The sequence below is a fragment of the Bufo bufo genome, chromosome 5 (genome assembly GCF_905171765.1).
Source record: "Bufo bufo chromosome 5, aBufBuf1.1, whole genome shotgun sequence".
NCBI lineage: Eukaryota > Metazoa > Chordata > Amphibia > Anura > Bufonidae > Bufo > Bufo bufo.
This window is the reverse complement of record NC_053393.1, coordinates 1,643,177-1,660,246: the sequence shown is the minus strand read 5'-3', so window position 1 is coordinate 1,660,246 and position 17,070 is coordinate 1,643,177. Positions and strand designations below refer to the sequence as shown.

Genomic DNA, 17,070 nt, shown 5'->3' with positions numbered 1-17,070 from the left:
GTCTTCATGGCACTGCCCACAGGGGCTCCAGACCAATCGCCAGTTATCACTGCATCCGAGACAAAAGCAGGACTTATCACTGAAGAGGACAGACCTCCATTGCTACCTTGCATGCTAGCCTTTGAAAGCGGTGGGGTGAGGTCAGTGGACACCTGTAGCTGGACATCTGGCTTGTAGTCCAGTATCGTGCAGATACCTTCTGATGGTTTGTTTAGATGCGGTTTGCCGCATTCAGCTTGAGATGTGACAGTTTCACTTGCAGTACAGAACAGATCACTAGGCGCCATTCTTTTAATCGGATGATGCGTCCGGGCAGAGGTTCTCCTCTCTGCTCCTCTTCCTGTCATTCCAGTTCATCATTCTCCCAACTAGCAGGACACACAACGGTGACCAGAGCTGACATCTCGTCCTAGGAGCGTAGTGATCTGCCGGAGTGATAAACCGAGGCCTCTCAGCTGGAGTGTAGAACAGTGCCGACATCTCATCCTAGGAGCGGAGTGATCTGCCGGAGTGATAAACCGAGGCCTCTCAGCTGGAGTGTAGAACAGTGCCGACATCTCATCCTAGGAACGTAGTGATCTGCCGAAGTGATAAACCGAGGCCTCTCAACTCAAGAGCCCGTCCCTTTGGGTCTCATTTTTCTGTGTGACAAGTAGTGATCACTGGTACATTGATGAACAGGAGGCATTACACAATTAGATCTGATATCTCAGGTTTCATGTGGTTAATCAGTTTTTTATGCCCCTCTCATGGGCCACAGATCGGAGCTAGGTGCTGAAAATTCCATCATCTGCAGATGTTCCTTCACTGGTTAGTCTGATGCGTTTTGGTTAGATTTTGCTCTAATTTTGTCTATATGATAATTTTTCACAGATTTAAGGTTGAAAAGGGTCTGAATGGCATTATCTTCAGCACATGGTAAGATATCACTGTTAGAAATCGGGATGCAGTGAATACAGCTAAAAGTAAAAGCAGGTTTTACCCACGATTATTCCAGACTCGATTTCTAACAGTGATATCTCCAGTTTAGCTTTCAAACAAAACTAGTTCCATGCTTTCAGCTGCTGCCATTCAGAAAACATCCGCAGCTAAAGCAGTTCCCATCAAGGACCAGTTTCATTTAGCAGTTGAATGGGACCTTAAGGATTTGTACTTAAAGGGGTCCTCCGGGAATTAAGAAAATGGAAATACTTAAAAGCTATGTACACCTTCAGAGGCAATTTTTTTATGGATTACATGTGACTTATTTTCAGCTAAAAAATTTTTTTAAATCGCCCTTTATTAAAAATATTGAGCCATTCTGTCACTGTTAACTAGCTGTGTGACCAGTACTTTCACTTTGTTCCGGTCATCTAATAAACTTTCTCTCTAAATTACTGCGAGTCATAAACACTTATTTCAGCCACATTCTTATCAGTAAGATAAGACCTGAGCTTTAATGAGTGTTTAGGAGGTCATTGGAGCCGCCAGTCTGATGAAAAAGACAGACAATCCAAAGGGTGCTTCTAGAGCATCTCGGCTCTGTACAGAATTTTTTTTTATAAAGACCAATAAAAAAAATATATAATTTGCTCAAAATGAGTACAATGCAATAATAAAAAAAATCCCCAAAGGTGTACATAGCCTTTAAATATTACTTTATTATAAATCTATTCCTAAATACCTTTCATTAGTTATATTGGCTCGCCTTGTCTGGGGAGTAATAATCAGGAGAAATAAAATGGCAGCCATCTTATTAGTGCACACAGAACCGGTCCTAACCACACAGCAGAATGGGTTACTTCACAACACTGAGCTAAAGAGTCGCCCTTATCCTCCTCTCTGCTCTACTTGTCAGGAATCTGGAATACACATGATAAGATCTTCAGCTGAATCTCTGAGAATGGAGTCCATTAGGAGACATGAAAGACAGAGAGGACAGACTGTTGTAATGGAGACTGCATACAAGTGCTGCTGCTCATTCACCACCTCCCCTCAGTACTTTATGTCTCCTCATGAACTCCATTCCTACAGAGAGGACGGACAGGACAGACTTGTAATGGAGACTGCATACAAGAGCTGCTGCTCATTCCCCACCTCCCCTCTGTACTTCATGTCTCCTCATGAACTCCATTCCTACAGAGAGGACAGATTGTTGTAATGGAGACTGTGTACGAGAGCTGCTGCTCATTCCACCTCCCCTCTGTACCTCATGTCTTCATTCCTACAGAGTTTCAGCTGAAGATCCCTGACAAGCAGAGAGGAGGATGAGGCGGCGGCTCTTTAGCTCAGTGTTGTGAAGTAACCCATCCTTCTGTGTGGTTAGGACCGGTTCTGTGTCTACTAATAGGACGGCGGCCATTTTATTCCTCCTAATGATTGCTCCCCAGACAAGGCGAGCCATTATAAATAATGACAGGTCTTTGGGAATAGATATATAATAAAGTAATACGTAAGTATTTTCATTTTATTAATTCCTGGAGCCCCCCTTTAAGTATGGCTTCCCAACCGTTCCTTACCCCTAATGATAAAGCTTTACAGCTGAACATGAGTACAGTGACCCCTCGATCCAGTGGCCTCAGGATACAATATTTTTTGCATAAAATGGTCTTTCCTGGGCCGTTGTAAGCAGAAGCGAGACTCATCGTACAATGCCTCCAATCGAGCCGATCACATGGCCATTTCTCTATAAAACCCCTGTATTGGTGTCCAGTAGCTCCTCTCTACAGTGCCGTACTACGTGTCCTGGGACGAGCGGCTCCTCTGGACACCAGGTAAGGGTGGGCTCCATGTTTCTGATCACTGTGTACAGGACCCTGAAGAAGGTCCTGTCCTCATCCTAAAAAGTGATTTCCAGCATGTCCTTCTGACTTACAGGATGAACTAGCGTTCTCTGTCTACTCCTCTTAAATCTTCATTTTCTCTTCTCTTGGGATGACATTTTGTGGTTTTCCATAGTTATTGACTCCAGTTACAGTGGTCGTCCCGGAACCAATTCATATAGTAACTGTAGAGACCGCAGTGTTCTAATCCGTCCGCCGCTCGGTCGTGTGAAACAGGAAGGGAGCATCTCTTACAAGTGATCCAACAAGATCCTACCCATGTGAACGGTCTTCTATTCTGGAGGAGGGTCAACAGCCGGGTTTCATAAGGATACAGTATCCCCAAATCCTGACAGCGGGGCGTCCTGGCACAGAGACAATCTATGTGCAGTGTCCAATTGAGCTTTTTCTGCCTTTCAGACCAGTTATTACTGGGATTGGTTCCCTCACTGAGATGGGCCGATAATCCACGCCAACCAGTAGTCACTCGTAGCCCAGGACTCAAAGGGTTTTAAAGGTCACGACAGACTTGGTGCGGAGGTTTTGGGTGGCTGATGTCACAGCCCTATCGCCCCACAATTACTGCGCTTGTAAGAGTGGACGGACGGGGCTCGCGCTCTCTTCGTTACAGACACGATGGAAGGATATCTTTACAAGTGCTGGGAGGGTCTTCCACCCTCATGTAACGCAGTATGGATCTACTGCTCGTATGGAAGGGGTGAATAGACCATATCCTAATCATCCTTCACTCATCGCTGTCAGAAAATGGCGAGATCTTTCCTGGACAGTTCTTTACGAGACCGTTTTCTGCATAATTTATTACTCTGCACAAAGAAGTAACGTCTGGAAATCCCGTATTGCTCGACCCCCCGCAGGCTGTAGGAAATGTACAATATATCCAAGCACGTTGCTTGCGTTTATGCATTACTCTGCAGGATTCTCAGCTACATCATCTGGTAACGTACGGACCCCTGGCCCATCTGGAGTATGGGGCTCGCATATCAGGGCGTCAGATGTGGCTATAACCAAAGTTCCCTCTGTAAGCACATGCCATCTTCCAGGTAAGCTCGTGTAGTTACTTACCGCTCGTACATCTTCCCCATGCTTTTCCTTTTTCAGTTTGGACTCTCCTGACTCGCTCTCACCATGTAATCACATCCCTCTGATTTACGTCCTGTATATAGCACTCCCATGATGCCCCGCCCCAACGTGTTTATAGCTCCTCCCACAAGCTTGTTACGTGAACACTCCCCTATCTCTGCTCCACCCAGGCACATATCACAAGAAAGTCAAGAGCCGGAAGACAGGAGCCATAAAGGGGAAAGAAACCCGTGACAAAATCACATCCACCTTCAGGAATGATCATTGTAAAGGATGTTGATGCAAACAGGAAAGCTCCTTTAAGTTCCACATTAATTGCAATGGTCCGTCGGTAATACATATGATTTATTGTGGGTGTCGCAGAGAACGTAGGAGTTACTGCTCGGAGGCTCTTCGTAGAAGAGAAACAATTGGCTTGTGACTCCGGACACCACTAATAGATCCTGCAGAATGCGGATTGTCCATCTTGTTTGTACGGATCACACACCTGATATCTGACATGGAGGCAGAACGGCCTCTCCCATCCTCTTCATTCACAAACCTGTACTATGACCAAGGACCACACTTTAGGCCTGAACCGCGTCAGCACTTTGTGGAGAGGCGCACGTCTTGATTTTATGACGTATTACGCGTAAGATGGACGGTTTATGAGCCGTGGATGCTGGAGCTGCACCTGCACCTCTTTTATGCTGGACTCCTACTTACCTCCTGGCCTCCATCCAGTGATACTCCATCTTGCGCCATCTTCTAATCCCCTGATATGAACAGAGGTTTTCTACCTCGCAGCTAATTTCCTTTTTTGTGCCCTTCTACAGTTTACCAGAACAACGCCGTAATGTCTGATAATCCGGCACGGAGCACGCCCAGGACATGATACAGGGATCGTTACACATGGTGCACACACCTTCACTGGACTTAAAGGGCCAGTACACAGGAAATTACTCCTGTAGCCAATACCTGTGAACAAATGCTGCAGTGCTGATCCCTCCACCATCTGAACACTGTATGCATCTTCCACACTGGCCCTGGTGGGCTCTACTGGTTATTCCGACCGTCACTGGTGGCTGGAGTTTTTCCCAGGATCATGAATGATAGCTGATGCTCATCATGTGGCCAAAGACAACCATGTCTTGATATCGGAGGTTTAGGCTCTGGTCTCCCATCACATTCAGACCATGTAATGTGCCCGTGTTATGGCCGTCTGACCGAGTCCTAAGGCCACATCTAGCAGCTGTATTACTACCACCACCAGGACGGACTAAACTCAGAACCCTATAAGTCTTCTGACGTGGCTGACAGCAAGGACTTGTACAGGAGAAGACTCACAAATGATACTCATGGCTGAAAACAACTTTAATTTAAGTGGTTGCACTGAATAGGTTGGAGCTCCACACACAACATACAAGTCACACCATTAAAAAAACAGGCTCCAGGCGGAGGCTCTGGACACGCCGCAGTGGCCTCTGTCCCGCCAGCTAGCCATACAGAAGTCCCCATGAAGGTCATTAAAGATTTGGTAGTTTACCCCCAAGAAGGGACCATGTACCATTGCTGAGGAGTGACCCGTGCCAGACAGCTGCCCCCTGCCCAGAACACAAGCTAAATACACAGAATGCCTACTGCACCATGTGAACAAAGTGCACACGTCTCCCACCGCAGCCTGAGAACGTGGAGCCAGAGGTGGCCAGTACCAGAGTGCATTGTACCATTTAGAGCATGGATCATCACTAGAGAGTGAAGGTCATTGAGCAAGTGATGACATCGGATCCAGGATGGTTCTGTGTGATGATTCACAAGGATGGATGCACCAAATGGCATGGAAGGGTGGACATGAAGGACGGAAAACCTGATTTCTTGGACGGATTTCTACAGTTAGCAGTAGACATTGTGTAGGATATAGCTGATGAAGATGGGACTGCAGGATGAGAGATGCATAGGTTCTGGGTAAAGAAAGGATCCAGAATAGTTGCAACGGTATTGTGGGAGATTAACTTGTCGAGGGGCAGCTTTCCTTCATGGTGGTGAGGGATCTGTGACACTCATGACCTGATCCCGTGGTTTAGAATGTAGTAATCATGCACATACATGAGCACCGCTGTGGGCTGTCCGATGATCAGTGAGATCCACACAGCCGCATTGCCATAATTTCCTTGAAGAAATCGACCCACGAACCAGGCCAGAGGGATCTGCAGAGGGGAACATGAGCTCAAACCAACAGATGTAGCACAGGAGGGCAAAAAGATTGGTGGACTGACTACAAACCTGCGACATCATCCCCATGAACGCCCAGGGACGGAACATCTTCATAGGGACACTGACCAGGTACTGAGGAGAACAAAGACAAGATCAGAGCTGAGAGCCTACGCGGCCCTGCCTCCCAGGCCCCTGGAGGCCAACATGCACTGGACATCACCCCACATGACACCACCATGCATCAGAAAGTGGCACTGTACACAGCCCTGCATCATACACCACCAGAGTACACAGCCTTGCATTTTCAATACATTGGATCATAATATTATTACACGCTAACCTCATGAAAAAAAGCAGAGGCGAAGAAGACTGCCGTCTGTGCTGCCCACTTGGAGATACCACGTCTCATCATTGGTTTGTAGAAATGTCTGCAAGACAGAGTCTGGTCTATTAAGAGACTTGTTGCGAAGCACCACTGACCGCCCCCTCTATCCACTGACTACTGCACCATCCCATCAGCCTTCCCTACCCTATACCCAATAAGTACACCACCAAAACCTCACCCCTCCCTACCCCATACCCACTGACCACTCCACCATCCCATCAGCCTTCCCTATCCCTCTATCCACTGACCACTCCACCATCCCATCAGCCTTCCCTATCCCTCTATCCACTGACCGCTCTACCATAACCTCACCCCACCCTACCCCATACCCACTGACCGCTCCACCTTCCCTATCCCTCTACCCACTGACCACCACCATCCCATCAGCCTTCCCTATCCCTCTATCCATGGACCACTCTACCATAACCTCACCCCGCCCTACCCACTGACCGCTCCACCATAACCTCACCCCTCCCAACCGCATAACCACTGACCGCTCCACCATCCCCTCAGCCTTCTCTATCCACTGACTGCTCTACCATAACCTCACCCCGCCCTACCCCATACCCACTGACCGCTCCACCATCCCATCAGCCTTCCCTCTATCCACTGACCGCTCCACCATCCCATCAGCCTTCCCTATCCCTCTATCCACTGACCACTCCACCATCCCATCAGCCTTCCCTATCCACTGACCGCTCTACCATAACCTCACCCCGCCCTACCCCATACCCACTGACCGCTCCACCATAACCTCACCCCTCCCAACCGCATAACCACTTACCGCTCCACCATCCCCTCAGCCTTCCCTACCTCTCTAACCACTGTCCACCCACAATCTCCCTGCTATCATGTGGATTCTGTTCCATCTTTGGCCTCCCGTGGACTACACCACCCTATACTACCGGAGGCACCACTTGTGTACGGGGATGTTCCAGTTCTGCCAGAAGTAGGTCACAGTTTCAGAGTTCCTGGAGAATTAAATGAATACAATGATTATGGATTTGGGTTCCTGACATTTCAGTTACCACACAACTATGACAGGTTATTTCTGGTATCGAAGACTATGAGGACTTTACTCCATTATCACTCACCACCAGTCCCTGTAAAACTCACGGTCCCCAAAACGCATCAACTCCGCCACAAAGTTCATGGAAGAATGGAAGAACCAGTAGAAGAAGATCAGCCAGATGAGGTGGTTGGGGACCTGCAACGAATGGACGGGTCAGCAATGCCAGAGTGGACACGAGGGCAGAGAAGGCAAATTCACTTACCGCTAACTTCAGGAGCCGCTCAATCATCCTCGAGTAATCCATGTCCTGGAGAAAAGAAGACAATAATTACAAACGAAGACATGGAGGAGATCCTGGAGGACATAAGAGGCAAGAGACTCCTCAAGCTCAACACTGGACTCTCATCATCTCCTGCCATCTAAACTCAAACATAGCTTCGCCTTCCTATCATCAGTAATCAGGACAGGAAAGATTACACCAGGGGTGCAGGAGACCACAGGAGACACAGACAAGAGGTGTGGACTAGTGATGGGCGAACCCAGACTGCCACGTTTGGGACCGTACCGAACATTATAGTGTCCGGGTGCCAAACATGGATTTTGGTCCCAAAGTCAGTGTTCGTTGTTTAAATAAAGCTTGTTGAAAGGCTGTAGTGTAGCCAATCAACAAGCATTTAAGCTGTGGGCACTTGGAAGCCATCACAGTATTGCCTAGTATTGGCATGGCTGAGATTGTCCGGCGCACCATGTGACTATGCATGTATAAATGCTGGATCACATGGTGGGCGGCCATTCTGCTCTGACTAGTGTAGGTGCAGGCAGGAAGAGGGTTAGGACTTTATTATTTTAGATAACTCCGGGGGTGACCTGTAGGTATTTATGTGGGTGCAATACAGCTCCTCTGCACCAGTAGCACAGAAATAGAATACTTAATAGGGCTCTTCAGTCTGAGGGGGACCTGTAGGCAGAATGGTGAGGGCAGAACAAATAGAGGCGGTAGTAGATTGGGTGGCTGACAGCGCCTCCAGGTCATTCACATTGTCTTCCACTTGGTCCACTGCTGAAAGCGCAGAGTTGGCACCGGCGGCCCATGGGGCATCCGTCTTCCACCTGAACCCCTTGCACATCAGCCAAGCAGTCTGAGCCCCAAGTCATGCAGCAGTCTCTTCTGCTTTTTGATGACTCTGTTAGCAGGTTTCCCAAGGCCGTCCACCTAGCCCTGCCCCAGAAGTGGAAGAGATTGAGTGCACCGATGCCCAACCACTTATCTTTCAAGATGAGTACATGGGAGGACCACCGCAGCACATCTCGGATGATGACGAAACACAGGTGCCAACTGCTGGGGCTTTCTGCATTGTGCAGACCGGCCAGGAGGGCAGGGGTGAAGACTGGGTGGAAGATGATGTGGAGGACGATGAGGTCCTCGACCCCACATGGAATCAAGGTCATGCGAGTGACCTGTGTAGTTTGGAGGAAGAGGCGGTGGTCGCACAGAGCCACCAGTACAGCAGAAGAGGGAGCAGGGTGCAAAAGCGGAGCGGCCGTCCTCTAGACAGTACGCCTGCTACTGCCCACCGCAGCAAGGGACCGAGCACACCAAAGCCAGCTCCAAGGAGTTCCCTGGCGTGGCAGTTCTTCAGACAATGTGCTGACGAGAAGACACGAGTGGTTTGCACGCTGTGCAATCAGAGCCTGAAGCGAGGCATAAACGTTCTCAACCTGAGCACAACCTGCATGACCAGGCATCTAAGTGCAAAGCACGAGCTGCAGTGGAGAAGACACCTCAAAAACCAAGAAAGGTCTCTGGCTCCTCCTGCTTCCTCTTCTGCTGCAGTCGTGGCCTCTTCATCCACCTCTGGAGTGACAGTGCCACCTGCCACCCCGCAGAGGATCTGCCAGCAACACCACCACCTGGGTCACCAAGCATCTCCACAATGTCCCACGGAAGCGTTCAGCTCTCCATATCCCAAACGCTGGAGAGGAAGAGGAAGTACCCCCCTACCCACCCGCGATCCCTAGCCCTGAATGCCAGCATTTCTAAATTACTGGCCTTTGAAATGCTGTCATTCCGTCTGGTGGAGACGGAGAGTTCTAAAAATGTAATGACGGCAGCTGTCCCACAGTACGTGGTTCCCAGCCGCCACTACTTTTCAAGGCGAGCCATCGCTGCCCTGCACGAACAAGTGGCAGAAAAAAATCAGGTGTGCACTGCGCAACGCCATCACTGGCAAGGTCCATATAACCAGCGATACGTGGACCAGTAAGTACGGGCAGGGACGTTATATCTCCCTGACTGCACACTGGGTAAATGCAGTGGCGGCTGGGTCTGAGGCGGAAAGCAGTTTGGCGCATGTCATACTGCCACTGAGGATTGCAGGGCGTTTCTCGGTGCCTCCTCATCCGGTCAGCGTAAGACCTGCACCACTGACTTCAGCACAGCCAGGGGGAAACGACAGCAGGCTGTTCTGGAACTCATGTTTGGGGGAAAGACCCCACACTGCGCAGGAGCTATGGGTGGGCATGGAAGAACAGACTGACGAGTGCTTGGCAGGGGCGTAACTACCATAGCAGCAGATCAGGCGACTGCTATGGGGCCCAGTCATAGTTGGGATCATCTCCTCTTCTACTGGAGGTGGAAACTGAAAGCTTGGTCAGGACTCTACCCTCTAAAGGAACAACTTTTAGCAAATGAGGCAGTGAGGGCCATTTTAAAGGGTTTAGGCGGAAACCTTCTGTCCTGTGTGGGGGGCCTAGTTTGATCCTTGCTATGGGGCCCTTACTTCTCTATGTACGCCACTGGTGGTTTGTACCGCTGAGCCTCAAGCCCGGCCTGGTGGTGTGCGATAATGGGCGGAATCTCGTAGCAGCTCTGGGACTAGCCGGTTTGACGCACATTCCTTGCCTGGCACATGTGCTGAACTTGGTGGGGCCGAGGTCCCCCCAGAACTACCTCGATATGTCAGAGCTGCTGCAGAAGGTGAGGGCCGTCTGTGCGCGTCTTCGGCGTTCTCACCCTGCTGCTGCTCGCCTGTCAGCGCTGCAGCGTAACTTCTGCCTTCCCGCTCACCGCCTCATGTGCGACGTGCCCACCAGGTGGAACTCCAGCCTGCACACCGCCAGCACCTCAGAAGGCAGGGTTGGCATGGCCGACATGTGGAAAAGCTTTGTCAGCACCACCAGCGGTCATTGATGCCCCAGTGTCCAGGTCAAAATTTACAAATCTGACATGCTCTCACTTTATGCGATAATAGCTTTGGAACATTTTTACTTATCCAGGTCATTCAGAGATTGTTTTCTCGTGACACATTCTACTTCATGACAGTCATAAATTTTAGTCAATATATTTCACCTTTATTTATGAAAAAATCCCAAATTTACAAAACATTTTAAAAAATTCGCATTTTTCAAAATTTCAATTTCTCTGCTTTTAAAACAGAAAGTGATACCTCATAAAATATTTATTACTTAACATTCCCCTTATGTCTACTTTATGTCGCATCATTTTGGAAATGTCATTTTATTTTTTTAGGACATTAGAGGCTTAGAAGTTTAGAAGCAATTCTTAAAATTTTTAAGAAAATTTCCAAAACCCACTTTTTAAGGACCAGTTCAGGTCTGAAGTCACTTTGTGGGGCCTACATAGTGGATACCCCCATAAATGACCCCATTGTAGAAACTACACCCCTCAAGTTACTCAAAACTGATTTTACAAATGTTGTTAACCCTTTAGGTGTTCCACAAGAATTAAAGGAAAAATGGAGATGACATTTCTAAATTTCACTTTTTTGGCAGATTTTCCATTTTATTCCATTTTTTTCTTTAACACATTGAGGGTCAACAGCCAAACAAAACTCAATATTTATTACCCTGATTCTGCGGTTTACAGAAACACCCCACATGTGGTCGTAAACTGATGTAAGGGCACACGGCAGGGCGCAGAAGAACAGGAGCGCCGCATGGTTTTTGGAAGGCAGATTTTGCTGGACTGGTTTTTAGATGCCATGTCCCATTTAAAGCCCCCTGATGCCCCTACAGTAGAAACTCCCAAAAAGTGACTCTATTTTGGAAACTAGGGGATAAGGTGCCAGATTTATTGGTACTATTTTGGGGTACATATGATTTTTAATTGCTCTATATTACGTTTTTTCTGAGGCAAGGTAACAAAAAAATGGCTGTTTTGGCACCGTTTTGCTATTTTTAATATTTTACAACGTTCATCTGACAGGGTAGATCATGCGCTATTTTTATAGGGCCGGTTGTTACGGACGCAATGATATCAAATATGTTTACTTTGTTTGTTGGTTTGTTGCAGTTTTAAATAATAAAGCATTTTTGAAAAAGAAATTATGTTTTTCTGTGTCCATTTTCTAAACGCCATATGTTTTTTATTTTACTGCCGATCGTCTTGTGCAGGGGCTCGTTTTTTGCAGAAAGTGTTGAGGTTTTTATTGGTAGCATTTTTGGGTTCATAGGATTTTTTCAGCATTCATTATTACACTTTATGGGGCAAGGTGACCAAAAAACTGGCTGTTTTGGAACAGTTTTTATTTATTTATTTTTACAGCGTTCATCTGAGGGGTTCGGTCATGTGACAGTTTTATAGAGAAGATCGTTACGGACGTGGCAATACCCAATATGTATACTTTTTCTTATTTATTTAATATTTACACAATAATAGCATTTCTGAAACCAAAAAAATGATGTTTTAGTGTCTCCATAGTCAGAGCCATAGCTTTTTTATTTTTTGGGCGATTGTCTTAAATAGGGTCTCATTTTTTGCGGGATGAGGTGACTGTTTGATTGGTACTATTTTGGCCTTTTTGATCGCTTGCTGTTGCACTTTTTGTGATGTAAGGTGACAAAAATGGCTTTTTTGGCACATTTTTTTTTTTTTTTACGGTGTTCACCTTAGGGGTTAGGTCATGTGATATTTTTATCGATCAGGTTATTACGGATGCGGCGATAACTAATATGTACACTTTTTTTATTTATTTCACTTTAACACAACAATAGCATATTTCAAATAAAAAAATGATGTTTTAGTGTCTCCATGTTCTAAGAATTATATATATATTTTTTTTTTTTTGCCATTTTCTTATGTAGGGTCTCATTTTTTGCGGGACCATTTTGTTTGATATACACCTTTTTGATCGCTTAGTGTTGCACTTTTTGTGATGTAAGGTGACAAAAATTGCTTTTTTTTACACAGTTTTTATATTATTTTTTATGGTGTTTATTGGACGGGGTCTATCATGTGATATATTTATAGAGACGGTCGTTACGGACGTGGTGATACCTAATATGTGTATTTATTTATTTTTTATAGGAAAAGGCAATTAATTTTTTTAATTTACATTTTTATTTATTTATTTTTTAATTTTTACTTTTTACATCAGATTTCCTGTAGGTGGCAACACTGGACGTTTTTGCAAAGCGTCCGGTTGCCATGGCAACCATCGGGCGCTGCCCCGATGGTTGAGAGAGGGAGCTCCCTCCCTCTATTAACCCCATGGATGCCGCTGCCGCGGCACCTAAGGGGTTACAGCAGTGTCAGCATAGAGCCGACACTCGCTGCTGATGGCGCACAGGAAGGGGGCACCGATCGGGGGCACCAGGACACATTACCTGATTTCAGGCAGAGCGCAGGTCAGAGCCTGGACCAGGCACTTTTTCACTGCCGCGATCCGATTGGTTAGTCTGCATAGACTAACCAATCGGATCGATTGCCGGCAAGGGGCCACTCTGATTGGTCCCTTGCCGGCATTACTGCACTGTATGCCGTCCGTGACAACGGCAGGGGCAGAAGCTTTCATTAAAGAGCTGCCTGACGTCTATACACGTGCTAGCTGCACGGGGCATGTGCAAATAGCCCGTATACAGACGGATTGCAGTCGGGAAGGGGTTAAAAGGAACCAGGTCTAAATTCAAAGTCTCTACCTCGTCGCTATAGGATACTTGCGCTGCTAGTTCCAGAGGTGAAGTGGGACGTATTCACACAAAAGGTAACAGGATTGTATTGGACCCGCTATTATTAGAGCGGCCTCCGAAGTTCGCACTAAGGAGGAGGCCGGTCTAAAGATAGCAGCAGCGCGGTTCCAATGAACCAGACCTGGATCCCACCGGACTTGTCCGTAAGTATACCGGCCGCACCCCGCCATTGTTAGGCTCCACAGCAGTTTGTGCGTTTTCTTTGTTATTTCCCAATATTTTGGGGCCTCCAAAAAAAATAAAAATAAAATAAATTAAAAAAAAAGTTGGTGACCTCCTCCGCCTGCACCGCCACGTCCTCCCCTCGGACCTCCGCCTCCTGGCTCCGGATTATTATGTCTAATATTGGCAGAGTAGAGACATATACCGGCCAAACCCCCAAAAACTGCTTAAGGTCACACAGAACTGACAGACATTTAAAGAATGTTGGCTTCGTCCTCCACCGACACGTCCACCGCCACCTCAACTTCCTACTCCACTTGAACCTCCACCTCCTGGTTCAAGATTATTATTTTTATGTATTTTATGTTATTTTACGTCCACATTTGTTTGCTGGGTAACGGTCCTGCTCTTACCCCCATGTTGGTTCCTTTTGCAGCCCTCTAGCCCTTTCTATGACTTATTTACAGCCATTTTCGTGCCCCAAAGTTTGTGTCCCCATTGACTTCAATGGGGTTCGGTGTTCGGGGTCAAGTTTGGGACCCGATCCGAACTTTGAAGCTCAGGTCTAACCAGCGGACCGCTCATCCCTAGTGAGGACACTTCAATATCTTATGGGACAAGAAAGGTGTTCACTCACCCGGAACGGTTTCATGGAGTTCTGGATAGCTGGGACCATCCACTGGAAGGCAACAGAAGGGAATGAGCCACAATGCAAACCCCAAAATCCTATGCTTCAGTCATTACTGACATCAACTTGTCAACCACCAGTCCTGACCCCTCAGCCTCCCCTATCAGACCCGACCACCAGTCCTGACCCCTCAGCCTCCGACCACCAGTCCTGACCCCTCAGCCTCCCCTATCAGACCCCGACCACCAGTCCTGACCCCTCAGCCTCCCCTATCAGACCCCAACCACCAGTCCTGACCCCTCAGCCTCCCCTATCAGACCCGACCACCAGTCCTGACCCCTCAGCCTCCGACCACCAGTCCTGACCCCTCAGCCTCCCCTATCAGACCCCGACCACCAGTCCTGACCCCTCAGCCTCCCCTATCAGACCCCGACCACCAGTCCTGACCCCTCAGCCTCCCCTATCAGACCCCAACCACCAGTCCTGACCCCTCAGCCTCCCCTATCAGACCCCGACCACCAGTCCTGACCCCTCAGCCTCCCCTATCAGACCCCGACCACCAGTACTGACCCCTCAGCCTCCCCTATCAGACCCCGACCACCAGTCCTGATTCTTCAACCATCTCTGTCAGACCCCGACCACCAGTCCTGACCCCTCAGCCTCCCCTATCAGACCCCGACCACCAGTACTGACCCCTCAGCCTCCCCTATCAGACCCCGACCACCAGTCCTGATTCTTCAACCATCTCTGTCAGACCCCGACCACCAGTCCTGACCCCTCAGCCTCCCCTATCAGACCCGACCACCAGTCCTGACCCCTCAGCCTCCCCCATCAGACCCCGACCACCAGTCCTGACCCCTCAGCCTCCGACCACCAGTCCTGACCCCTCAGCCTCCCCTATCAGACCCCGACCACCAGTCCTGACCCCTCAGCCTCCCCTATCAGACCCCGACCACCAGTCCTGACCCCTCAGCCTCCCCTATCAGACCCCGACCACCAGTCCTGACCCCTCAGCCTCCCCTATCAGACCCCGACCACCAGTTCTGACCCCTCAGCCTCCCCTATCAGATCCCGACCACCAGTCCTGACCCCTCAGCCTCCCCTATCAGACCCCGACCACCAGTCCTGACCCCTCAGCCTCCCCTATCAGACCCCGACCACCAGTACTGATTCTTCAACCATCTCTATCAGACCCCGACCACCAGTCCTGACCCCTCAGCCTCCCCTATCAGACCCCGACCACCAGTCCTGACCCCTCAGCCTCCCCTATCAGACCCCGACCACCAGTCCTGACCCCTCAGCCTCCCCTATCAGACCCCGACCACCAGTTCTGACCCCTCAGCCTCCCCCATCAGACCCCGACCACCAGTCCTGACCCCTCAGCCTCCCCTATCAGACCCCGACCACCAGTACTGACCCCTCAGCCTCCCCTATCAGACCCCGACCACCAGTCCTGACCCCTCAGCCTCCCCTATCAGACCCCGACCACCAGTTCTGACCCCTCAGCCTCCCCCATCAGACCCCGACCACCAGTCCTGACCCCTCAGCCTCCCCTATCAGACCCCGACCACCAGTACTGACCCCTCAGCCTCCCCTATCAGACCCCGACCACCAGTCCTGATTCTTCAACCATCTCTATCAGACCCCGACCACCAGTCCTGACCCCTCAGCCTTCCCTATCAGACCCCGACCACCAGTCCCGATTCTTCAACCATCTCTGTCAGACCCCGACCACCAGTCCTGACCCCTCAGCCTCCCCTATCAGACCCCGACCACCAGTCCTGACCCCTTAGCCTCCCCTATCAGACCCCGACCACCAGTCCTGATTCTTCAACCATCTCTATCAGACTCCGACCACCAGAACTGACCCCTCAGCCTCCCCTATCAGACCCCGACCACCAGTCCTGATTCTTCAACCATCTCTATCAGACTCCGACCACCAGAACTGACCCCTCAGCCTCCCCTATCAGACCCCGACCACCAGTCCTGACCCCTCAGCCTCCCCTATCAGACCCCGACCACCAGTACTGACCCCTCAGCCTCCCCTATCAGACCCCGACCACCAGTCCTGATTCTTCAACCATCTCTATCAGACCCCGACCACCAGTCCTGACCCCTCAGCCTCCCCTATCAGACCCCAACCACCAGTACTGACCCCTCAGCCTTCCCTATCAGACCCCGACCACCAGTCCCGATTCTTCAACCATCTCTGTCAGACCCCGACCACCAGTCCTGACCCCTCAGCCTCCCCTATCAGACCCCGACCACCAGTCCTGACCCCTCAGCCTCCCCTATCAGACCCCGACCACCAGTCCTGATTCTTCAACCATCTCTATCAGACTCCGACCACCAGAACTGACCCCTCAGCCTCCCCTATCAGACCCCGACCACCAGTCCTGATTCTTCAACCATCTCTATCAGACTCCGACCACCAGAACTGACCCCTCAGCCTCCCCTATCAGACCCCGACCACCAGTCCTGACCCCTCAGCCTCCCCTATCAGACCCCGACCACCAGTACTGACCCCTCAGCCTCCCCTATCAGACCCCGACCACCAGTCCTGATTCTTCAACCATCTCTATCAGACCCCGACCACCAGTCCTGACCCCTCAGCCTCCCCTATCAGACCCCGACCACCAGTCCTGACCCCTTAGCCTCCCCTATCAGACCCCGACCACCAGTCCTGATTCTTCAACCATCTCTATCAGACTCCGACCACCAGAACTGACCCCTCAGCCTCCCCTATCAGACCCCGACCACCAGTCCTGACCCCTCAGCCTCCCCTATCAGACCCCGACCA

General features: G+C 49.6%; 1 protein-coding gene across 1 annotated transcript in view; it reads right to left on the bottom strand.

Annotated features, from left to right (window-relative positions):
- Positions 1–5,236: 5,236 nt before the first annotated feature.
- The window catches only part of DGAT1 (diacylglycerol O-acyltransferase 1), a 32,581-nt gene continuing 20,747 nt past the window's right edge, over positions 5,237–17,070 (bottom strand). The window contains exons 11-17 of the mRNA XM_040432756.1: positions 14,280–14,321; positions 7,755–7,799; positions 7,575–7,687; positions 7,386–7,451; positions 6,436–6,523; positions 6,165–6,227; positions 5,237–6,088 (exon numbers count right to left, since the gene is read on the bottom strand). Of these exons, the coding sequence (XP_040288690.1) occupies positions 5,942–6,088; positions 6,165–6,227; positions 6,436–6,523; positions 7,386–7,451; positions 7,575–7,687; positions 7,755–7,799; positions 14,280–14,321 (564 nt within the window). The 3' untranslated portion in view covers positions 5,237–5,941. The remainder of the gene's footprint in view (positions 6,089–6,164; positions 6,228–6,435; positions 6,524–7,385; positions 7,452–7,574; positions 7,688–7,754; positions 7,800–14,279; positions 14,322–17,070) is intronic.